The sequence below is a fragment of the Microplitis mediator genome, chromosome 7 (assembly GCF_029852145.1).
Source record: "Microplitis mediator isolate UGA2020A chromosome 7, iyMicMedi2.1, whole genome shotgun sequence".
NCBI classification, from domain to species: domain Eukaryota; kingdom Metazoa; phylum Arthropoda; class Insecta; order Hymenoptera; family Braconidae; genus Microplitis; species Microplitis mediator.
This window is the reverse complement of record NC_079975.1, coordinates 17,247,241-17,273,662: the sequence shown is the minus strand read 5'-3', so window position 1 is coordinate 17,273,662 and position 26,422 is coordinate 17,247,241. Positions and strand designations below refer to the sequence as shown.

At 33.2% G+C, this 26,422-nt stretch overlaps 1 protein-coding gene across 5 annotated transcripts; it reads right to left on the bottom strand.

Annotated features, from left to right (window-relative positions):
* Positions 1–534: 534 nt before the first annotated feature.
* On the bottom strand, positions 535–18,069 carry LOC130671382 (sulfate transporter-like). Of its 5 annotated transcripts, none has more exons than XM_057475242.1 (11): positions 17,910–18,058; positions 17,723–17,836; positions 14,887–15,159; positions 14,626–14,813; positions 14,397–14,564; positions 11,036–11,140; positions 9,634–9,767; positions 9,404–9,566; positions 7,837–8,037; positions 1,199–1,447; positions 536–1,126 (listed from the first exon to the last, which is right to left on the bottom strand). In XM_057475242.1, exons 1-11 carry the CDS (start codon positions 17,920–17,922, stop codon positions 683–685), a joined length of 2,052 nt encoding a protein of 683 aa, XP_057331225.1. In that variant the 5' UTR covers positions 17,923–18,058; the 3' UTR covers positions 536–682. The 5 variants fall into 5 exon arrangements, with proteins under 5 accessions (XP_057331228.1, XP_057331225.1, XP_057331227.1 ...); XM_057475243.1 differs by having other exon boundaries at positions 537–1,126; positions 17,723–17,833; positions 17,910–18,069; XM_057475245.1 differs by lacking the exon at positions 7,837–8,037 and having other exon boundaries at positions 535–1,126.
* Positions 18,070–26,422: the final 8,353 nt, after the last annotated feature.

The window sequence follows — 26,422 nt, the reverse complement described above, 5'->3', positions numbered from 1 at the left end:
TGGCTCGCGTAAAGGTATAAAAAGCTGATGCCCAATGCATCACTCTCACACTCGTACTCTTACATACTCTCACATCATCCAGAAATTATAGTAGTGTGGTATAGAACACGCAAGTAAACTCCCGGTTTAATTAAATTATATTATTCTTTTGACTCGAAGTTATTTGTCAATATTAATTGTAAAACTCAAGTGTATTTTCAACCAAGTTCTTCGACTATTCTATTTTATTTGAATAAATCAAACATATTTATTCTCTAATAAACGACCAAGTTATTTCGAGCATTCGAGAACTACCCATGTATCCGAAGATCTACAGTCACGTCCAATTCAAATGATTGGCGTCGGCATATCACAGGCTGACACGACTCCAGGACGTAAAACCAGATTTCATTAATTTAATTTGTCATTTTACATAAGTTGACTCTATTTTATTGTCAAAAGCGGAATAAAATACGCTTTAATAAAGATTATTGAATAAAGCAATTAAATTAAATGAAAAATTGGGAAAATTCTCATTACAATGTGTATAAAATTCTACTATTTTATTAATATATCATGTGATAATATACATTATGAACATTTCATGTGTAAACTTGAAGATTTTACTTTTTTGTTCAATTTCTTTTCATCGAGAAAAAAGTAAATGTAAATTTGAAAAAATAAAGTAAAATCAAACCTTTCATTACACATTAGATATAAATTTATTACACGCATAAGTTATTGCATCATTAATTGTCATGAAAATAATCAACTTTGTTTTTGCCGAAACGTATTGATCATACTTAGATATACTTTCAAAAATTGGTCCTGAACATCCAGCTAAACATACCAAAATACCAATTGAAGAAAATTCGTCATAAACTGCGTGTAAAATTGCTATACCACTAGGATCAATGTACGTTAATGCACTGAAGTCGATCACAATACACCGCAAGTTTTCGTTATTTTCTAGATTCAAATCATTTTGATACGGAGATTTCTTTCTTGCTTCCTTTTTTCTCGATTCGAATTCTTTTTGTGGATTTATGTTGACATGCTTGAAAATTTTTGATTTAAAATAATTTCTATTGGCAAAATTTAAACCTCCACGATAATGAAATATTTTGATTCCTGGTAATTCAGTAATCTGAAAAAATCGTTTATTTATTTATTACGATAGAAATTTTCATAGACAAACGGTTACAGAAAAAAAACTTACACCTCTGTATTTACTAATGTCCAAATATAACTCAGTGTTTGGAATCTGACCAAGTAAACACGCATAAGATTTCATACTTAATAATAAAATAGTCCCTATTGACGTTATTAAACCGATAAGAAGTCCAAAGTCTATACCTATTATTATTACTGTTACAACTGTAACCATCCAAACCATACCATCTAATCTGCTCAATCGCCAAAACTCAAGGAATTGTTTTGCTTGTAACAGCATCCCCTTCAACGATACCTGAAAATATTATAATTATTTGAAGTGCCACTTTAGCTGTGTCATAAAAAAATTTTAGTGATGCGTCATGCATCATGCGTTATACATCAAGCGTTAAATGTTACACATTATGTGCATGTATATGTCTGCACGTGTGTTTCCTAGTATACCAAAATGAGCAAACGTTCAGTTCAGAACTTATACTACCAAATACCGTAGAGTGTATATTGCACTGAAAAAAAATTTCTTGGAGCCAACTAAGATTTATTTGAGCCAAAAATATCGTATGTTTGGACGTGGCCAAAAAGATATTTAATTGTGAGAAAGATCTAATATGCATTTGAGCAATTTAATTGCGTGAAATAACTGATTTATTTTTGCGGTATAGAAATGATTTGTTGAATCTCGTGAGCGTTGAATTCCATGAGTCCTTTATTTAATTAATTACTAAAGTCCTGATGTGGGAAATATATAAATGATTATATATTTTTTGAGCTTGATGAGTTCTTGAATCAATTAAGTTATTATGTTCAATTATTTTTTCAAGATGAGCACAAAATAAATTAATTACTAAAAACACGTGTTTTTAATTTGAATTGTACGTAACGAACGATAACGGCATCGGCCTTCTTGCCACGAGGCAGAAAAAATATAATGCGCATGCGTCGCACTGCACACGCTCGAGTTCAAATACTGTGGCTAGTAAGCCCAATAAGCACTGCCTCTAATTGTTGTAATTACAACTGCGTTTGAATTCCGCTATCGGTAATCACGCAACATTCCGCTCGCCATCAGTAACCGAGTTGGTGATTGATGAATTCTTTAGTACATGATCTTTCGTGGTGAGCGCGCCAATGGACCAGGTGAGTTATTCATCGTCTTCTTGAAGTTCTGGTTCCACTGGTAAGAGTGCGAGCATCGTGATTGGACGAGTAGGTGTAGAGTTCAGGGTTTTAAGTGTAGCAACCCTTGTCCACCCGTCTTTTCCAGGGTAGAGTGCAGTGAGACGAGCGAAAGGTCACCTGGTTGGTCGAAACCTTTTGTCAGTGAGTAGTACAAGTGTCCCAACTTGATTTTGATGAGTTGAGCGTTGCCACTTGGTAATTGCCAGCTATTTTCAAAGATAGCTTGCAGACCAATGATTCCAAAAATTGCCATCTGGACAATCGAGAACTTTTGGTATCGGTGAGTGCAGGTTTAGGAATCATGTTGAGTGATCGCCTAATTAAAAAGTGACTAGGAGTGAGTGCGTCAATATCATCTGGATCTTCTGTTATTGGCTCCAATGATCTTGAGTTCAGGATAGCTTCAATTTGCGTAAGAAAGTTCGTAAATTTTTCAAACGTGAATGAAGATTCTTCTACTATTCGAGTGAGGTGGTGTTTGAGTGATTTGACGACAGCTTCGTACTTTCCACCCATATGTTGGTGGATTGAAATGCCAAGTAATACTGTTCACAGTGATATGATTCAGTATATTCCTTGATTCATAAGTTCCTTGATTGAATAGACGGATGAGGTCTCATCCTCATTCTCAGCTCCTTTGAACGTCGTTCCACAGTCGCTATAGAGTGCTGTGCAGATACCTCTTCGGCTACTGATGAATCTGCAGAGTGCTGCGGTGAACCCACTAGAGCTGTAGTCGCTTACTACCTCTAGATGTACTGCTAAAGTAAAGAGACAGACAAAAACATAAATCCAGCTCTTGTATGTTTTTGCACCTCTACGTATCCAATTCTTAAGTAAGATTGGACTAGCATAGTCGACTCCAGTGTGTGTGTGTGAATGCCGATGATGGAGTGACTCTTGCGATGGTAGCTGGCCCATGAGTTGTTGAGCTCTATCGGCAAGATTTCGTGCGCATTTGATGCATTTGAGTATAACTGAGCATACTGGTTGTCTGCCACCAATGATCCAGTTCTTTTGTCGTATGCGACTGCGATTTTAAAGCCAAAGCTCCTGCATGAATACTTTGACTCAAATGATGAGTGGTGCAAGGAATCCAATAGGATCAAATATTTAAGCAATCTCTGATCGCTTCCACATGATTGAGTTGTTGTAATTTGTGGTGATTGCTTGCCCATTCAGCAAGGGGGAATCCGCCCGCCTTGCAGAGTGCTTCTAGTTGATCGGAAACTTGTTGTAATGAGTTCTAGTGATCAGCTCCATCAAAGATATTGTTGAGAGTTTATAACACTGAGAGCGATAATTGGAAGAGAATAATGCAGATTTAATAATTATATCATACAATTTAATGAATAATTAATAATACACAAATACAGTACGACCAGTATGTATAAAAGGTGCGTGCGATATGAAAGGTAAGAGATACTAATGAGTAAAGAAGAATACGAGTAGTTGTACATGTGCAGTATTAGATGTTTAGCTACTTAGTGTGTCTTGCTGTTGTCCCTCTGACAACAGATATCATCAACATATCTTCTGTAGGTGAGTGGAGTGATTGCAAGTGGAAATCCATGTCCTTCGTCTTCATTCAGTTGAAAGTAGAGCACGAACAGCCAAATATGGAGCTGGTCGAGTCCCGAAGGCAACCGTGGTAAGTTTGTGTAAAGTTATTTGGCCGAGTTCGTTGAACCAGAATAATTGTTGAAGTCGTTGATCGCGTTCGTCGACCAAAATCTACCTAAACGTCTTCGTGATGTTGGTTATGGAGATGAATTTATGAGTACCAACTCCTAGAAGCACAAAGATGTCAAGTTGCAGTTATGGACCGGTGTTAAGCACATCGTTGAGTAAAAGACCTGTGCTGGTGGATTTTGAGCTGTTCAAAACTACTCGCAGCTTGGTTTTGATGCAGCTATCCCGTAAGAAACCATGATGGGGGAGATAGTAGGCTGGTTCACTTATTGCTGATTGAGTTGATTCCACCATATGATTAAGTTCTTTGTATTCCTTCAAAAAATCAAGGTAGAGTGCTTCGAGACGATCGCCATGGTCTAGATGACTCTTGAAATGAAAGAGACAGCTGAATGCTGCTTACGAGTTACCTAGTTGTGAGAAGCCGATTTGATTGGCAGTCGGACAATGTACCGTCCTGAACTATCTCGTCGATGAGTTTGTTGAAAACACGCTTCACACGCCTCTTCATCTGGGTTGAGTTCCTTGATTTTGCTGACTGGAATTTCTTCTTGAGCCCAGTAGCGTGATAGTAGGTCTTGAAGTTGTTGAATTGATTGGTCAACAGCAGCATGATAAGTCATAGATGGTCGATGAGTGTGTTGAGTAACTGGGCCGAGCAATATCTGCCCGAAGATGGTATCTTGAGCTATTGGCAGGTCTTCACACCATTAAATGACTGCATCTTTTACAATGAGACTATAATAATCGGCACCAATGATGATGTCGATTTGTCCAGGTATCATGAACTCTGGATCTGTCAATTGTAGTTGCTTGTATTGATCCCAGTTAGGTTGGTCGAGTGCGATAGACGGTAACTGTGTAGTGAGACCACCTAGTATGTGAGTACTAATGACAACTGAGTCGTTTAAATGTCCAGATGATAATTTGAGTACGACTTGACCTTTTGTTCTACCAGCATTGGATACACCAATAACAATGATCTGAATAGATAAGTGTGTGCGTTTGAGTTGAAGTAAGTGCACCAAGGAATCTGAATTAAAGGATAATTCAGAACCTGGATTCAGCAAAATACGTTCTGGATGAGTACTTAACTTAGTGATCAAGTCAACTAGGCAAGTTGCGAGCAAGATTTTTGGGTGATGAGTGCTAGTATGATAAGTGCCAGGCGTGTTGAGTACAAATGAGTGTAGTTGAGCGTCGCTCGAGTCGTCACGTGGAAGCAGACGATCTTATTGATTGCTTGCTGAAGCAGCAACAGAGCCTGATTTCTTTTTAGCATCGTTGAGTCCCGAGTGTATCATATCATATGATATTTTTGCAGAAACACCCAGCATCTAAATTTTGTCTTGCAGACATCAGGTTGATGATTTCCGAAGTATGTGAGCACAGCCGTTTGTCGACGATGACTCGAAAACGTTGAACATTGTTGAGTCCCAAGAATTGAGTACACCTCACAATGAAGTGGTCTCCCTTACACAAATCACAGGGATATTGTGCAGGAGGAAATTCCTTCTTAGGAGATTGAGTACTGGGAGTAGAAAAGTGCTTGACTGGAGCTTGGGTGCTTGACGATGAGAGTGTAACAGCTGCAGCAACGTAAGAAGATGTTCTTCCAGCTGAGCGCGGTGGTTTAGACGCAGACAGCCGTTCCACTCGTTCTTGGGCACAGGCACGACTTACAAGAAACTCTTTGATCATCTTGAGTATTGGGTATTCAGTGGAAGCACTTATTTTATTCTCTCACAGCTTCTGGTTGAATGAGTCCAGCTTCGATATAATCAGCTGGGCTAGCAGTGAATTTATATCTGAGCTCAATTGCACATTCAATGCGTTGAGTGTGTTGATTGCCTCCGTCGCGGTGTTTAGAAGGTAATTGAATTGGTCAGATAAGTGGTGAGCGAGGTGAGTGTATGCATGTGTAAAGGCTTGTCCAACTGAGCACCGATGAGTAGACGATGATTGTTGTACCTTTCCTTAAGTTGATTCCACGCAGGTACAAATTGGTCTGAACACATTTGTACACTGGTGAGGCGGAGTGCGGCATGTCCTTGAAGATAGCTCTTCAAGTACTGAAGACGTTAGACGGGAGCAAGTTCCTCAGCATTAATCACTATAGAGGTGAATGAGTCCTTGAATTTAGACCAGTTCTCGTAACTCCCATAGAACTTGGGAATTGCGAGTGCTGATAAGTGAGTTGGAGATCTGGTTGAGTGCACTAGCGTTGAAGCAGCTGCGGGAACTGGTATTGAGATGAGTGAGATGAGTTTTCCTTTTGCGGCGATGTATGAACGATACACTAAATCGTATACATCATTTTTGATATATGAGCTCTCCAGGAATTCCTTGGTACAGTTGATCGCCAGCTAATAATGAGTAAGGTTGAACTGGTGCCATTCACTTTCAGCTCGAGTCCCAAGGAAATCGAGTTCGATTTCTTCGATGGAGAGCGTTTTGCCCGTAGTTTAGTTAAGTCTCGATCAGAGGGTTTTCCACAATCGGTGACGCTACATTCACTGAGTACTGAAATGTCGTCGACGCTGATGGTAGGAGTAGGCAGGTGTTGTTTTGGAGGGCCCTCCAGAACCTCTGAGGTCTCGTTCTTGGGAGGATTTGTTGAATCGTCATCCCCCAAGTTGAGCTCCGTAACCTGTAATGGTGTATATAAGTGCAGCTGCCCAATGATGAATACTACCGACACAACCAACCAACTATCCGGCTAAAAGGACCATTGAATGCTGGATAATTACGTTAATAAATACATGGAGACTGGTTAGTAGTTGGGATGGACGAAAAATACGTCTATTTAAAAATATAACAATATTTTTGTTTATCACAGCAAATAATATCACTGGGTTACATAATTAAAATCGTTGATTTGAATTACTTGCTAATACTGATATATTTCGAGCTCAAAATTATACATGAATTCTTTTTAAATTGAGTAAGTGAGCTCCAGTACTTGATTTAAATTATATAAATTGATTTGTTATTATGTAAATAATTGTTATTATGATCACCAAATGCGTATGTATTTAGTTTATTGAGTTCTCGAGAAAATTAATCACTGAATTTAATTCGATCAATGAGTTGATAGTTAATCGAGCACTGAATCTAATCATTTTTACGAATACAAAGTAGCATGATTGCAGAAGCTACCAAAGGAGAATTTAATGTAATAAATACTAAAATTAATTGTAGTAATAATACGAGTAATTATGTCTGTAAATTATCAGACCACTTTAATTAATTATGATTTATTGATGTATATATGCACCTGTAATGGTTTCCGTGTGGATAATTTCTTGAGAAACGTAGTCATTGACCGTTGAATCCCGTGAGTTCTTTATTTAATTAATTACTGGAGTCCTGTTATGGGAAATATATAAATAATTATATATTTTTGGAGCTTGATGAATTCTTGAATTTATTGAGTTATTGTTTTTAATTATTTTTTCGAGATGAGAACAAAATAAATTGATGACTGAAAACACGAACAACGAAAGATAATGGCGTCGATCTTCCTGCCACGAGGCAGAAAAAATATAATGCGCATGCGTCGCACTGCACACGCTCGAGTTCAAATACTGTGGCTAGTAAGCCCAATAAGCACTGCCTCTAAATGTTGTAATTACAACTGCGTTCACATTCCGCAGTCGGTAACTACGCAACACTTATGTTATTGAAATGTTCATTTGTTTAAGAGAAAAACATGGACAAAGTTCTATTTACTACACTAATGCAACATGGATAGTACCGTTCGTCGACTTGATCATGAAAGAGAAAAAAGGTTAGACCTCTCTTAATGCTTACAACAATAATCGATGCTAAAACAGATCTTGGCAAAGGTTCAAAGAATGGTCCAATATATAACAGTATAATTAATAGAATTGAACAAGAAATTATACTAGCTATCTGAGTTTTCCCACCAACAGTTTGTTGAATTAATGATCTACTTAGAGATGCAGAAACTGGCATACATGAAAACATTGATCCAAATATATTGCTTAGACCCTACAAAATGCATATTCGTTAGTTTAAAATCCATTAAATCAAAAAAGGAAAGACCCCTGGAGATAAGAATCATAAATCGGCTCTAAAAAAGAGATTTTAATAGTATGTAAGTTATATTCAACTACACAGTTTCTAAAAGTTTCAGGCCACCATGTCAATTAGTTGGATAAAAATAGTAAGCTCAAGAAATCCTCAAGCCTATACTTTAAACGCATATCGAAAATTTACGTTTTAATAATTTTCACAGTAAGAATATGGTACATGTTAGGAGGGATAAAAAAAGAGGGAGAGATCAGACTAAATGAGAGGCAGAGAAGGATGAAGTAAAAGTCGAAATCGTATGACAAAGAGAAAAACTATGATTATTATTTGAAAGAACCTTTATGCGTCAAAATATTAAATCTAAGTACCAAACAAATCTATTTAACCCAACCAAATGAAATGGTGCTTTGAAACTTCAACAAATTTAATACTTTGATAATATTGAAATATCTCCAACATATCACTAAAATATATATTAATGCAAACAATTAAAAGAACAGAGAAATTTTAGAAATTTTTTAGTGATTATCGAAAGTCTAACTTTGTGAAAAGAATTGTATCGAGATCTCAAAAAAAGCATTTTAAAGCTTAAGACTTCTAGTTTCAAGATCTTTTGATCAATTTTTTTAGGTTTCCGGTTATCGCGCAATCATGAGAAATAGCGCGAGACAAAGATATTTCAATTTTTTTTTATTTTCGAAACGTTTTTTCAACATGAACCAGAGAATTTTTTTACTGTTAAATCAGTGCATTGGTCAGTTGGCAAATTTATTCAGCTTTAATTTCCTTTTTTTGGAGCTATGGACGGGATGAAACCTAATATTGTTCGGTTTCTAATGAATTCGTATTCGTTAAAGATTGTAAGCTGGTCCATTAACGGTATTATTATACTTAAAATCACGCGCGTCCGTTAACCAATCAACCAATTTATTAATTTTTTATCAAAGTGTGTAGATGTGTCATTCGTTACATCGGTTCTAGTACCAAAATGGTGGCTTACTTGGCTCTATCGCAAAGAATTACTATCAAAAATATTTTTGTACACAAAAAATACGCTTTTTTATGTTATTATTCAGTGGAAAGAGGGGAGGGGGTTAGGATTTTTATCGAAATATATTGAAATTAGAGGTTTCAAGCTTTAAAATGCTTCTTTTAAGATCTCGATACGATTATTTATCACAAAGTTACAGCCTTTCAAAAATCACTATAGAATTTCTAAAATTTTTATGTTCCTTCAATTTTTTGCATTAGTGTATATTTGAGACCGCTTCATCATCCTTATCACTCTGTGGCCTTTAGAATTAAATTATATTTATTACTTTACCATTGCAAAGAGCTCTTGATTTGAATCAATATCGTAATGTAATTTTTGTGCGAATATTAATGCCATTGATAAAGTCACTGTGTAAGATACCATTGTTATAGCTATACAGTCGACCATGACATTTCCTATTAATTCAATAGTAGGTAGCTCAGGTTTTGGAAGTCTGCATAAATATCAAATTTATCACGAATCAATTTAATTTCAAGCTATAGATAAAATTGTCAACTTACCCCGTTGGAATATTACCAACTGTATCAATCATATATTGTCCAGGCAAATCAAAATACTTTGAGATAATAGTTCCAGAAACAATAGCAATCAATTCGATTGGAAACAGCATACTGCATTTCTGTTCAAGCCATGGCTTAACAGATAAAATTAATGTAATGTAAATTCAAAAAGTTCTCAAGAAAATATACGGATCATTGCGATTCTAATAAACCTGAATGAAAATATTTTTTTTATTTGCGGAAAAAAAATTATAATTTTGGAAATTTAAGAATCTTAAACGGACGAAAGATGCCAACTGTATTCGAAGAGTGATACAAGTTTTTTTTAAATAAACTGCTATAATTTTAACACTGAGAGAAAAAATTAGCTTTACAAATTAAATTTTCGTTGTTTAAATGATGACTGAAGTTTCTATGCAGCAAACTGATAAAAAAAATTCTCCAAAAGTTAACGATTATGGAAATCAAGGATTCCTCGTGATAGTCAGCTTCGTTACGAGAACCGTCTTTGATTCTAAAGTATTTTCATATTCATAAAGTTGGAAAACCTATAAGTGCGCTCAACTTAATCGCCCACGTAGCAGCAAAAAATAGTCAAAACTAGAAATGAAGATCGTGAGAATTTTAATTTTTGACTCCAGTAATTTTTAACTTCCCGCCGAAAAAATTGTAAATTTTCCAAAATCTTGGAAGGTATTGTTTTTACCTCGATTTTCGAAAATTGAATTTTGATCAGGTATCGACGTTTTGAGGTCCTAAGAAGCTATTCTGACTATTTTCAAGAGTTTATAACTTTTGAACGAACTGACCAGTTTGGCTTTTTGAGGTGGCGTTTGAAGCGGCTGTTTGTGCTCGAAAACAGTTTCGGGCTGGCCTTCGGGGTTAACCAATTTACAGATTTTTTTTATTTTTTTTTAGAAATTATTAATCGCTTTTAATCGTAAAATAATAATACAATTTCTGGTCCCGCATGGAGATTAAAAACAATTCATGATAATTAGAAATTTTTAATAGTTTTTAATCGTCAAATAATATTACAATTTCTGGTCCGGCATGAGGATTAAAAACGATTGAAAATTTCAATCGTTTTTAATGCTCTTCAATCATCAATTGACGATTCATGAGTATTTCAAACAATTAAAACATTTTTAATCATCATTACTCGTATTTTCTAATCAGGGTGAAACAGCTTATATATTTCTGTACTTAAATAAACATTCTATTGCTCGCTTTGCTTTGACCAGTGTGGTCGTACAGTTTTTTACCCATATAAATGTATTCTTATCAATGGATACTAGTTACCTATTACTTATAACTTTGACAATGATTAATACGAATTTTCTTTAGGTCTATTATCTTTTACTTTAAACATTAATAATATATTTATATTTATTATAGTTACCTTAAATAGTTCATTATTGATCATCATAATAGAGATTGTTACAGCTGATATGATCAAAGATGCATAATTAGAATAATTCAATGCATTAAATATATCTATAATCGTCTAAAAAAAAAATAATTTAAAAATTCAACATATTAATGTAGTCATTAATAACCGTTCGTAATTCACAAAATATTTCACTGCACGTATCGTAGGCACACTAAAATCATGCTAAATTGAGTCAAGTGAAGGTAGTGTAGTGGTGCCGCGACTACATATCCGTAGACAAAATAACCGTGACAAAATATCCCGGATAAAATAAATAATATTCCTAAGAATAATTTATAACATACTGGTACTGGTCTAGAAGTGGGGACTTACCTACTTTTGGCTATAAAAATACTGGTATTAGGAATTTTTCCATTTTTTCAGTAGATTTCATAGAAATCTATCTTTTGCATTTGTCCTCATGGTGGAATTTTCAAAGAATTTTGCCATAATCTATCATAATCATCGAGTAGGTTCCAAAAATACCATTGGTTCAAAAGTTTATAAATATATATTAGGGTGGCGTAAAAAAACCGACTATTTTTTTTTTTTTCGATCTCGCATGAAAATTTGTTGGTTTACGATGTTTTAAGAAGCCTCTCCAAAAATCAGCTCGATAAAAAATTTTCAAGAGGTGGCTCACGAATTTTGAAAATATCAAAAATGATGGAAATTCGGATTTTTATTTCTAAATTTTTTTCTTTCTCGTGGCAGCAATAGTTTATATTTGTAAAATCATGATTATGCTGAAAATTTCAGCCCAAAATTTAAATATTTGAACGGCGCTCAAGAATTTTGAATATTAACTGATAATATGTAACTAATAGTTTGAATAAGTTTTTATATTTTTTTATAACTCAATTATTGTCATTTCACTTAAATATAACTTTTGCATTGCGGCTGAGGCAGCCGTTCGGCACGCGCGTGGCTCGGGCGATCACCGAAGTTAAGTAGCATTGAACATGACCACTACTTGGCTGGGTGACCGTTTAGCCACGCGTTGGGTTCGAACGAAGGTCTCTGACCGTTAGGCGCGGGATGAAGATCCAGTGATCGGTAAAATGGGAATTTTATCGATCACTGGAGCTTCACCCAAACCGAAACTGTACTGGCTAGGTTTTCTCTGTGGTTTCCCTACGCCACTACACCTCCATTGCACGAGGGAGGTTGTAGGGCATCACCGTAATGATGCAGTACAGTATAAGCACAAGTCGGCCCACAGCCGCACAATGAAGGCAGAAAGAGAAGTAAAGCAGTTGCGACATAAAGGCAAAAAGTGTAAAAGGCAGTTACTACGGCTATATACTAGAAAAACAATTAAAATAAAAAAATAAAATATAACTTTTGCATAACCAAAAATATACAGGACAGTCTTAAACAATAAAATTTTGTAAGTTTTGAATAAGCAAAAAACCTACAAATTGAATTAAAAAATAAAAAAGTATGTAAAAAACTTGATATTTCTATTTCTCGGGTTATATTTTCATTCATTGTCATGCAAATTGATGGTGAAAAAATCGAGAAGCTTTATTATTAATATTTAAGGGTCGCTCAAAAACGTCCAAAAGACAACATTCGGAAACATTCAAAATTCTTGAGCGAGGTTTAAATATTTAAATTTTGGGCTGAAATTCTCAGCGTAGTCATGATTTCACAAATATAAACTATTGCTGCCACGAGAAAGAAAAATATTTAGAAATAAAAATCCGAATTTCGATTATTTTTGATATTTTCAAAATTCGTGAGCGACCTCTTGAAAATTTTTTATCGAGCTGATTTTTGGAGAGGCTTCTCAAAACATCGTAAACTAACAAATTTTCATGCGAGATCGAAAAAAAAAAATAGTCGGTTTTTTTGCGCCACCCTAATATATGTATACACGTAGGAGAGGGAAGTCACCGCTGCTATAGACAGCAGCAGCGGAAGTAGTTTGATGCTCGTCACAAGATCGCGCCCACCGGTTGTAGTGTCCCTGGCAAGAAAGTTATTTCAGAACTGTTATATTCCAAACTTGAAAGCACTTCTAGCACGAGTACTCCTCTGTTATTCGACAGAGTGACAAGTATCTTTTTTGATGGTAACATAATATATCCTACGTTACATCGTGGCATTAGTATTCATTATCAATGTTTCCATAAATGATTTTTCTTTGAAATTGAACTTGGACTTACAAAAAAAAAAGTATTTTAATAAAAGTATAGAGAGTCTCTACTATATGAACAAAAATATATGATTTATATGATACATTATAAAGGAATATAATTGTACACAGAAAAAGCAGTTAACTTGAATTAAGAAAAATATTCTTGATTCAAGAAAATTTTGTGATCGATTCGGAAAATAAAAATTTACTTGCACCAAGTAAACAATTATCTTCAAATTTTCATCTAGAATCAAAATTTTTTTTCTCTCGTCAACATATTTTTACGCTTAAATAAAAAAATTTTGACTTGCTTCAAGAGTTTACATTTCTTAAAGTAAGAGATATTTTTTTTTGAAGCAAGATGCATTATTTCATTTTCTTGTTTATAGAAAATGAAATTTTTTGGAACAAGTACAATTTTTTTTTGACGCAAGTATTTTTGTATGCTCCGACCGAGTAAACAAAAGTTGCTTCAGCCAAGAGAAAAAATTTCTTGAGAGGACAGATTGACATAGAGAAGGGGAAAGTCACCGGTGCTAGGCAGCAGCAACGGGAGTAGTTTGGTGCGCACTTGTAAGTTCCCTGGTAAGAAAAATATTTTAGAATTGTTATATTCCAAATTTGAACATGATTTTATTCCGGTACTCTTCTGTCATTTGACAGAGTTTTTATGAAAAAAGCAAACTTTTGGAGCAAGAAATTTTTAATTTTGCTTGACAAATAAAATTTTTTGAAGCAAAAGAATTTACTGTCTTGAATCAAAAAAAAAAATTTTGAATCAAGTGTTTGATTTTTATTGAATCAAGAAAGAAAATTAGGAAGACTATTTTTCTTGAACCAAGTTAACTGTTTTGTCTGTGTATACAGTTCTATATATACATAATTATATACATATTTATATATAATTTTTTTTTACCCGGGATGGTAGACTTGTTCACTGAGAGAATTTTAAACATAGAAGATGTTTTATTTGTGAGAGAATTGTTCGGGTAAACATGTTCGTCAGACCTTGACTGAGTAGAATTTAATTTTTGGTAGGGACGCTTATAGCAGAATTGTAAATACGCCAATGATAATCCGATCGGTTTAATAGATGTTCGATTATAGAAGACTATAAAGATTAATTTAAAAGAGCGTCTCCACACTTAACGAGTGATTTACGAACGGTTAAATATGAACTGCACTTACATACACCAATTTGAAATGAGATATTTTTCGTTTCGGTAGTTTTAGACCTAGGAGATCTTTTATTTGATATATCAACACATAAATGGCTGCACCTGTTGTAAAACCACTAACTAAACTTTTACTCAGCAAAGAACTTATTATCCCCAATCTTAAAATAAACATCACCAACTAAAAAACGACAATAATAATTTTTGTAATTTCTGTAAGATGTTGTTAATAGGCACATTACCTGTATTATTCCTACAGAAAAAGTTACGGCAGTTGCTACTTGCATAGGCGAATAAACAGTAGGTATAGTATGATTATTAATGATTTCAGAAAAATCAACCAACGTATTATTCGTAATGGAAGAATTTACTGAAGTGGAATAAGATGCAACGACTTTTCCAGTCATAAGACATACAATTGCAAAAGTTCCTAAAAATAAATATGTATCGAGTTCTATAAAATCTCACCAAACATATTTCAGAAAATTTTAACCTTTACTAACCCATAGAAACATGTTTGGAAGTTCCAAAAATGAAATAAATTAAAACCGGAAAAAAAGCCATGTATATGCCAACTATTGGCGGAACGTTTCCCAATAACGCATAAGCCATTCCTTGTGGTATGTGCATTATAGCCACTGTAATTCCAGAGATTATATCTGATAGTACGTAATCTCTCCATTTATATTTTCTCATCCAATAAGATACCGGCACAATAGAACTCAGACATGATTTTAAATTTTTGGATTTAATTGATGATAATGTATTGTCGATGACTGAAAAATATTACAATTGATAATAACAATTTATTATATCTAATTAACCGAAGATTCAATTTTATTGACTACAGCACCCTGATTAAAGAAAATGATTTACTCACCCGATGAAAAAAGATTTTATACAATTATATTTAGACTATATATAAATTGGATAGAAAAAATGGCCCGATCCAATTGTATACAATTTGTATAAAATTGTATATAATTATATAGACTTGTAGACATTTTGTATAGAATTGTATACAATTTTTCTACAGTTGTATACAATTGGATCGGGCCATTTTTTGTATATAATTTTATACAATTGTATAAAATCTTTTTTCATCGGGCAATGATGAATGTATATCTACATACAGTATTAAAATTGAATTGTTTTGAATCATTTTTTTTTCAATCAGGGAAACTGTCAACTTTTGCGTAAGCTATTCGTCACTTAAAAATCTTTTCTCTAATTCAAAATTCCGATTTAATCCCATTGAAACAACCCTGATTAAACAAAATGATTCACTCAATGATTAATGTATATCTATATCAGGTAAGGGGCCCAGTTTCTGACCTTTTTAGAGTGCTGGTTGGGGTTATACTATAATAATTAGTGTAAGATTTAACTTAATGAGAAAAATAATAATTCTATCGACTCGTTTATGATTTGTCAAATAAAGTCATGTGCGTAAAATAATTATTTGAATTGAATTAATAATTTAAATTGACGTTTTCAAAATTGAAATTCAGAGACTTAGTTTCGGACCCTCACAGTGGCCTAGTTTCTGGACCTTAAATCACACAAACCATGATTAGGTTATGAAGTACTTACCAAGTTTCAATAAACTAAAACTATTATTTAGATAAATAAGTCAAATATTTATTATTACAAAAACATAATTTTTTAATATTTTAAATATAAATAATTAAAGTTACTTTAGCTAGCGCCTGTTCTCATTATTTTTCATCTTAGCTCGTTGTCTTTTTTTTTAAAAACTTGAATAAAAAAACAATAAAAAAATTAATTTTGTCATAATAAAAATATTATTCAACTAAAAGAGTCATAACAATTTAAATACTATCAAAATTGACATTATTTTTACAATAATTTTATCACTCCAAGAATCTGTACTTTAAAAAGATCTAATTATGATCTTCTATTTTTAAAAATGAACAGTAAATGTTAATTTATCACTGTATTGTGAATAATAGTAGAAAATAATTTAAGAAAATGATGAATATTGCTATTTGTAGATTTTCTAGACATGTAATTAAACAGATAACCTCGATATATAGCCTCGTATTAAAATAAATTTCAATTAAATATTGATCTACCCATCAATTTTTATTTAAATTTTTTTATTTACATGATAATTAGTGCACAGATTCAATTGTCGTACCTCCTAGCGTAAACTGTTTAGGCTCTACTTAAAAAAAAGGCTCCCTCAGCCGCTTATGGCTAAAATATTCGTTTTTATTCAGTTAACATTTTCTATGTTTATTAAATTGCCATTAATTAGGCTCAGAATGAATGACGATAAATTAAGAACAAATTGATTTTATTTTCAAAGTTATAGTTTTTTGAGTAAGTACGAAAAAAGTTGAAAAGGTCAGAAACTGGGCTAAGTTCAATAACTGGGTCTTTTACCTTAGTAGTAGAATTGAATCGTTTTGAATTGTTTTGAATCGTTCCTTTTAATCAGGGAATATAATTCCGATTGGAATGAATCAAGTTCAATCGGATCTCAATGAAAATTCTATTGTTATTTGTAAATATAAAACGAAACTTTCAATTAGGATTGACGAACGTTGGTTATCGCCTTTTTGATCAACAAAAATGATTAAATCCATGCTAAGTATATATTAATTTATTCCCTGATTAGAAAATACAATTTGTGACGATTAAAAACGATTGAAAATTTAATCGTTGTTAACCGTCTTTTATAGTCATAATCGTCATCGGGACCAGGAATTGCAATATTATTTTACGATTAAAATTTTCAAAGCGTCTATAATAGTAAAATAATATTGCAATTTCCGGTCCCGAATGAGGATTAAAAACGATTTGAGACAATTTAAAACGATTAAAACATTAATTGTATTTTCTAATCAGGGTTAGTTAAAGTAAATTTTTTTAAATCATTTCAAATCGTTTTGAATCATTTCAAATAATTTTTCTTAATCAAGGCTGCCCTTATTAAGAGAATCGATTTAAAACGATTAGAAAAAAAAAAGTTTAAATACTTTTTAATGCTTTTGAATCGCCTTTCTTACGGGCATTTAACATTGCAAACAGTTTTAAATCGCTTCTTTTAATAAGGGTGGTGATAGAATCGCCAATATGTTAATTTTTTGCATTGTTGCCAAAATAAAGTGGTCTTAAAAAATTATGAGGAGTTTCGCTAAGTTTCTTTCAAATAATATATCGACAAAGGACTGATAATGAGCAAAAAATTTAATCAAGATTTCAATCTCATGTAATTGTGAGACCAATAGAGCCAGAACTGCATCATGTAGTTTGATATCCGGTATCAAGTCACATAGTCATCTAATCATAAAAAAAAAAAAATCAACTTACAAGAAGTTTCAGGTTTTTCACAATAAAAGTTATGGTGAAATTCATCTTGATAATAAACATGACGATCGACCATAAATTTCATTGGTATCACTGGTTGCGTTTCCTCATGGTCTACTTGAGTAATAAATAAATTACAAAAAATAATTATAATGTCAATAAAATTAGTGAACACCTAAATGAATATTACCTAATAAACTCATCTTGATGATTTTTTCTGAAGTTTTAAATTCATTAATTTTACTCCGTTACCTTATTTCTGAGAAACTGATTACTTTTTCCCCATAATATTCCATGTGCTGTTGTTATGTTCTGAAAGGTATCTAGATGCGAATTAGACGCCATCTCCCGAACACTGGGTGATTCTGCGTCACACGGAATCAGTTTGAAATGACCCCAACTGTAATTCTATCGATACCATGCAGTTCTACCCTAACTTTTACGTACTAACAGTAAAATCTATCAAAATATTGCTACCCAGGAAACCTGAGTTTCAGCTCAGAAATTAAAATGAAACTTTTGACATCTCGATGACGTACAGTATATGTAAAAAATTTCAGTTCAACTTTTTAGCTTTCATATATGAAAAATAACATTTAAATTTGACGTAAAGCTGCTATTTGACGGTTGTGAGACATCAAAATTTAAGACGCAACAAATGACGTCAACATGACCTCAAGTAGAGATATTTTTTACCTTTTGATTTTTGAATTTACTTTGTTGAATAGTTGCTAGATGTCGCAAGCTGGCTTCTCTTTAATCTGAATCTTTCAGAATTTTAATTTTTCAAATCAAATGTTACACAATGAACGTGTTCAGCCGATGAAAGTTCTTAGTAGTCTGAGTAAGTTACTCAGCCTAAAAGAAATTTTGGTCTGTTTGTCTGAGTGCAGTGTGTTTTCGGCCTGGACACGCTGTTAGCTCTTACTATAGTTTAGGGAGTCATAACCTGTTTGCTCGTGTTGTCTTATTGCTGATATTGCTGATATTGCTGATATTACATTATTTTCTTTCATTTTTAAGTTACTTAACTAATGCAAATTTTACAGAAAGCATACATGTACAGATTTGCACTTTACTAATTATTATTGTTTACTTTAGTGGTTTACGCGGTAAAATGTATACTAAGTAAAATGGCGGCCAGAAAAAAGTTAGTTAGTATCTGTAAAGTGTCCAGACCGAAAACTTAGTTCAGTGCGCTGAGTAACTTACTCAGACTACTAAGAACTTTCATCGGCTGAACACGCTCAATAAAATTAAATTCTTTTGTCATTAAGGGTGGGCCGCACCTAACGGAATCCTGAATTTAAGAATTCTAATTACTTTTTGAATATTTATGGGACTCGGATGATGAAAATCTTCCGAGGAAGTTCATCTTCTGCTTTTAGTCGGAAGCTACTAAAATTGCTGTTATGATAATTATTTAATAAATAATTAGAATTCTTAAATTCAGGACTTCGATAGGTGCGGCCCAGCCTTAATTATCGTTGAGAATATCTTTTATTAAGGCTCGGCCGTACCTGACGAAATCTCGAACTTAAGAATTCTAATTACTTTTTGAATATTTATGGGACTTTGATGATAAAAATCTTCCGAGGAAGTTCGTCTTCTGCTTTTAGTTGGAAGCTAAAAAAATTGCTGTTATGATAATTATTTAATAAATGATTAAAATTCTTAAATTCGAGATTTCGTGAGATGCGGCCCAGCCTTAAGATGAAAAATACAACTAGATACACTCTTATATTTGAATATAGATTTATTCTGACCAATCAATTTGCTAGAGAAACTATGAAAACATATTTTTATAAAATTCAACGCTGAAAATAGCTTGATAAAATTTATTTTAATTTTACTGACAATAATTATTAAACAAAAATATTAAGTTGCGGAAAAAATAATTGAAAATTCTGATTTAGTCCTATATGAACTATTAGTTTATTCTGGCGGTTGCTCGGCTCGAACTGTTACGTTTTCACTGCACAATGTTAATGTTCAGCTCAGCTAGATTCGAAGTATTTCTAGGTATTGGGTTCTCGACAACAAATCACCTCACGGTGACCCGAAATAACTGGTATTGTATTTAGATATAACAATAACTTTATTCACAAATGATAGCTATAGAATTTAGAAGTTGAAAGTATACACTTATGATCCCGAGTCGAAATATTAGACGTAAGTTGAACGTTCTTAACGTTTTAAACGTAAATTTAACGTTTTTAACGTTTTGAAAGTAATTTGAACGATTTTTTTGTATTTTGGTTAATAAAAAATTGGTAATTTCATGAGTTATGATTTTAGTTTAATGATAACATCAATTAATTTATTTCAATATTTGTAATCACAATTTTCATCACCTTGATATCATAATATATGAATAGATATACATATATAGTGTTAAAGATAGAAGTATGAAACTGAAAACATTTTTTTTTCAAAATACGAATTCTTTATTCAAGAGCCAGAAAAGCGGACGACAAAATTTTAGGGAATTGACGAAATTATAATCCAGGAGTACAAAATCGATGAAAAAAATTTTTTGGTATATGCTTATGTTTTCTTATTGGAAGTATAAATGAGTTTTAGTTTTATGATAAATATGTTTTCAATTTATGATACTTCAATCTACGTTCAAAACGTTAAAAACTTTAATTTACGTTCAAAACGTTCAATTTACGTTTAAAACGTTAAGAACGTTCAATTTACGTCTACCCTCGCAGATTTGAATCACGGTGGAAACACCGTGGAAGTGTAAACACCGTGGATCCACCGTGGTTACATGGTGGGTTTGTTTCATTTCACCACCGGGTATACACAGTGTATCCACTGTAATAACGCGGTGTATCCACCGCGTAATCACAGTGGTAAAATGGAACAAACCCACCGTGTTTCCACCGTGATTCAAATCTGCGAAGGATAATATTTCGACTCGGGATACAAATTAAATATGTTCAGTAGTCAAACTTACAAAAGGTATAACTATAGACTTGATAGTTTTAATAAGTTCTGATGTCAAAAAAATCTGGCGTAAAATGAGTCTAATCTAAGCGTGAAGAGTTCACCCCCTACTCTGTGAGCGAGAGTTGTTATAAGGTATTTTAATCACAAAAATAGTGAGATGAGAGTTATTAAGCAGGGTTAAATTGTTGATCAGAGTTCACACTCATTGGTCGTTGAACTCGTCATTGCTTATCAGCGCGAGGCGATTGGGCATAAGACCCATGCGTCGAGCGCGAGAAGAGATTTAATCCTCTGCTGATATAAATTTCTGAGAAAAGTTATTGGTTTGAAAGTCAAAGTCCATTTTCATATCATCTGCGTTTGCTACAAATTATCACTAATAGTTTTTACAGCAGTATTTTGAAATGATTAAATTATCTTCAGTTGAATACACTTGAAGATTAAAATGGAAAATGTTCTCATACGTAGGATTAAGTACATCCGGTGATTAGTTTATTATTTGATTATTGATTTTAAAAATATATGTATGTTGAAGATATTCTTATGATATAACAATTCAAATAATAGAATAATTCTTATGATATATAATATACTCTTAGGTTATTATAATTATCTACTTGAGGTACTCTAATTGTTTGTAATTAAGGCTGGGCCGCACCTAACGAAGTCCTGAATTTAAGAATTCTAATTATTTATTAAATAATTATCATAACAGCAATTTCATTAGCTTCCGACTAAAAGCAGAAGACGAACTTCCTCGGAAGATTTTCATCATCCGAGTCCCATAAATATTCAAAAAGTAATTAGAATTCTTAAATTCAGGATTTCGTTAGGTGCGGCCCACCCTTAAGGTGCCTTATTTTGGGAATAGACTATAGGTCGATAAAATAATCTAGTGAGCTGAAAACGGTCCCTGCTTGACAGCCAGGATATAACACAGACATTGAGCTATAAAATTTTTAACTCATAAGAAATTTTATACAACTTTATAGGATTTAATGCGATATTACATAATTTTCAAAGAATTCATGATCTTTATAGTGCAGTATTTATAATAGAAGATGAAATTCATCAATTTAAAATATGTAGATTCTTCCCGGAAAAAAATGATCAGACCTGACCATGCCTGTTCATGTATGATCAGGCCTGAAATTAGACCTGATCATGCCTGTTCATGTATGATTAGGCCTGAAATTAGACATGATCAGGCCTGATCATACCTGCCCATGCCTGTTCATGTCTGAAGCGTTGAATACACTCAGGCCTGATCATGCCTGTTCATGACTGTTCATGTCTGAAGCGTTAAATACAGTCAGGTCTGACCATGCCTGTTCATACCTGTCCATGCCTGGTCATGTCTGAAGCGTTAAATACGCTCATGTCTGATCATACCTGTCCATGCCTGGTCATGTCTGTTCATGCCTGTTCATGTCTGAAGCGTTAAATACGCTCAGGCCTGATCATACCTGTCCATGCCTGTTCATGCCTGGTCATATATGTTCATGTCTGTTCATGGCTGTTCATGTCTGCTCATAGATCTAAAATTTTGTTGACCAAGAATCTATCACGTATAAGATTTTTATTACTTGAAGTTTATACGAAACTTACTTCTCAACTAAATCTCTTAGGTCAGTGGGTAGCGAGTTACACTTTCGAGCGCAAGGTCCACGGTTCAAATCCTGCACACGCCCGAATTTTTTATTTTTTTTATTTTTATAGCAATAATTATATACATGTATAATTGAATATAGTTATACATAATCATATATAATTACACTGGTCACAGAAATTAAGGGATAGAAAAAAAATCCGAAATTTTTAGGTGATTTTCAACATGCTGTAACTCGGTGAAAAATGGTCGTATAAAAAATCTAAAAAAAGCAAATTGTAGACTCAAGTTTCTAGTTTTCAGATCTGGACCTCAAAATTTTTTATCATGTACGGTTCCGGAGTACTCATGAGAAAACCAACGAAAAAAAAATTTTCAAAATTTTTGCTGGTCTTTCAATACCTCTATGGGCGACAATAAATTTTTTTGAATAATTCGACTGTCGGACTTTTTTCGGAAATTTTATGCCCTTTAATTTGGTGGCCTTAAAAAGTCTCTACGCCGATTTGGCGCCGAGTTATCATTGATCAAAGCAAAAAAGTCCATTTTGGCTTTGATAATCAATAACTCCGGATGTATTAGTCGTACAGAGAATGGAAGCAGGGTTTTGGAAACTGGAAACAATTTTTTTTGATAATCGATCTTTTTGATCAAAGAAATGAAGATTATCGGTAAAAAAACCATTTTCAAATCGAAAAAATGAACAAAAACCGAGAAACTACCAATTATGGTGATTTTTGACAAAATCGATAAATTTAAAGCTTCGGGGCACTAAGAAAGAAAAATCGCAGCGATTTGAAATTTTCAGGGTTTTTTCAGGACACTTTGAGGTTGAAAAAAAGTCGAAGATATCCTTTGTTCATCCGTTATATCCAAAGTTCTAGCAAGATTTCCGAATATCCTTCAATTTGTGAATTTTGACCTGTTTTTTACCAAACAATATCGCTTTAAAAAAAATTTTTCTATCAAATGCCACTAATTTTGCCTAATAGAGAATGTTTTCCAGTTTTTAAAACCCTGCTTCCATTCTCTGTACGACTAATACATCCGGAGTTATTGATTATCAAAGCCAAAATGGACTTTTTTGCTTTGATCAATGATAACTCGGCGCCAAATCGGCGTAGAGACTTTTTAAGGCCACCAAATTAAAGGGCATAAAATTTCCAAAAAAAGTCAGACAGTCGAATTATTCAAAAAAATTTATTGTCGCCCATAGAGGTATTGAAAGACCAGCAAAAATTTTGAAAATTTTTTTTTCGTTGGTTTTCTTATGAGTACTCTGGAACCGTACATGATAAAAAATTTTGAGGTCCAGATCTGAAAACTAGAAACTTGAGGCTACAATTTGCTTTTTTTAGATTTTTTATACGACCATTTTTCACCGAGTTACAACATGTTGAAAATCACCTAAAAATTTCGGATTTTTTTTCTATCCCTTAATTTCTGTGACCAGTGTATATAGGGCCATTTTTTATATATAATTTTTTTACCCGGATGGGCATGAACAGACATGAACATACCTGATCAGACCTGAACATGCCTGGTCATTTTTCATGTCTGATCAGGCCTGAAGACTCATGCCTGTTCATGTCTGATCAGGTCTGATCATTTTTTCCCGGGTTCTGCTTTCGCGATCTAGTGATAGAATTTATAAAACCGCAGTATCTAATGAAAGTCAAAATTACCTTCTGAAATGGTAAGATCGAATCTGAAAATATTTAGGTCAACTTGAGCTACTACTGCAGTCAAATTTTGCTACTCAATTTTTGATGTGTCATATACGTCAAATAGCGGCTTCAATTTGACGTTGAATTTACGCTCAATTTGACTGTTTTTTGAGCTTAACTGGCTATCAGGAAAGGTGCTAAAAATTTTCAAAAAAATCTATCTTCCATTCTGGCTGCCAGATGGCATTTTTTAAATCATATTTTACAACAAATTTAGTTCACTTTAGACATTATTTACGTTTCTTATATTTTCATGATAACATTTTTTACGTTTAGCTTATTTATCAAACGGTCAAATTTAAGGATTTCAAATTTTAGAGCTCAGAAACCGTCAAATTTAAGGTTGGTAATAAATCTCGAAACTTAGAAACCGACTCGGATTAATGTCCCCGATATATATGAATAACGTGGTTAAATTACAGCGCATGTGCACTACACTCGTCCATTCTACTCGACTCTTCTCAACTCCCCTCAGTTTTTAAAATATATAAGGCTTGCTAGATAAGCGATTCCCCTTCTCATCCATTCTGAACTTCCACTCAATGTTTCTCCTCTCGCACTACCTCCTCTTTTTCACCTCAAAACGTTCAGTTTTAGCCTCCGTAAAGAAGTTTCACTTCAAAAACCTATTAATTTCCTGATGCCTGCAATTTCCACTGTTACTTTGATGACTGAAATTAAGGTTATGGTAGTACTTACTTTTCCCTTCTTACTGCAGCTATCAATTTTTTTTTCTTTGTTTCGATTTCCAGGACGCAACCGGAAATTTATAAAATCTGCAAAAGTTTTTCTGCTCTTATGTTCGCAGTTTCCGACACAACAACTTAGATGAGTCATTTTATTTTTATTATTAAAAAAAAAAAATTGAAATTAACACGTCTATTTAATACGCCAAAAGAATAAAATATCCTCCCATAGTACCGGAATTATCCGTAACTCACGCTGGCATCAATTTGGTTTCTCCTACAATGACTTCGCACGGAGTGAATACTACGGTCCCAGTAACAGGATGGCTAATCTAGTCAACAAATACTGTTTGGATATTAACTTCCTCGATGATTCCTTATCATTTCTTATTTCAAGGGTCAAAAACACCACACTATTTAACTGATACAAGTATAGTATCACCATTATCTATCTGTTACGTATGATTCATTATTTTTTATTTTTATGTTTTCTCTGCAGTGAAATTCTCAACTTTTTTAGTCATTAATTATTATAAGCTATATTATTTCTATACTTAAAATGAATTATTGTTATAAATGTATATAACCGATTGGTGTTTATGGTCAAATAAAATAAAATCAAATTTCCAATAATCGAAAAATGAGATGAATGTCGGTCTCCCGAATACAGAATTAAGATCTTAGGTATTTACCCTAGCAGATCCAAATTACGGTAATTACCGTAATTTACTGTAATTCGGATCTGCTAGGGTATAGATTGTTTTTTTCTAGGACCTCAATGTATTATGTTTATATCTTAACCCTTCAAAACTATCGTGTAGAGAGATTCTCATACACTTTTTTTTCTTTCTAAATTGAAATGGAATGACCCCCTGAAATTTTTTTTACCTTTATAAAATTTAATGCTCTAAATGATACTAAAAAAACAAAAGTTTTTAAACTTGAAAAATAAAGAAAAATAGTATATTGTACAACTAGTGCGGTAAGTTGTCGATTGCCCACGAGAGCAAAGTTGAGCGCACGAACGAAGTGAGTGCGCTCATTTGCTCGAGTGGGTAATCGGCAACACCGCACGAATTGAACATACATTTTTTTATTATTAATGCGATATGAGTACTATTTTAGTGCTCGCTGTTTTGTTCCCCAAGTAGCTTTTTGCTCATTCAACTGTTACCGCGACATTTTTGTGGGTTATACGATAATCTGCATACGGCAAGTAAATTTGAGTGCGACAAGTTTACTTGTCGCACGCAGATAATCGTATAACGCACACAAATGTCGTGGAAACAGTTGAATGGGCAAACAGCTATTTGGCGAACAAAAACAGCTATTTGGCGAATGATAAAAAAATTATTTGTTTATTAACTGTGAGAGCTTCTCTCATCGCATGAGTTAAGTCAGGCACAAGAAAATTACTGTTCGTATGACATCGTTTCATTTTAGCTGTCTCCGTGGTTTTTAGCCGCCATTTTGAATGTATATAGATGTACAAATAAACAATATTCTAAAAGTTGTTTACAAGTGTACCTGTATACTAGTATTTTAATTAAAATAAAAAATGTAATAATTTATAAAGAATTACTATTTAATTCCTAGTATTCAAATAAATAATATTTGATATTGTATTTTACTTGATATATAACCTAAAACAATTTAAATATTTTTCAAATTTCGCTCTTGGTACTTGCGCAATAGGCGTGAGATTATCTCTCATCACGATAGC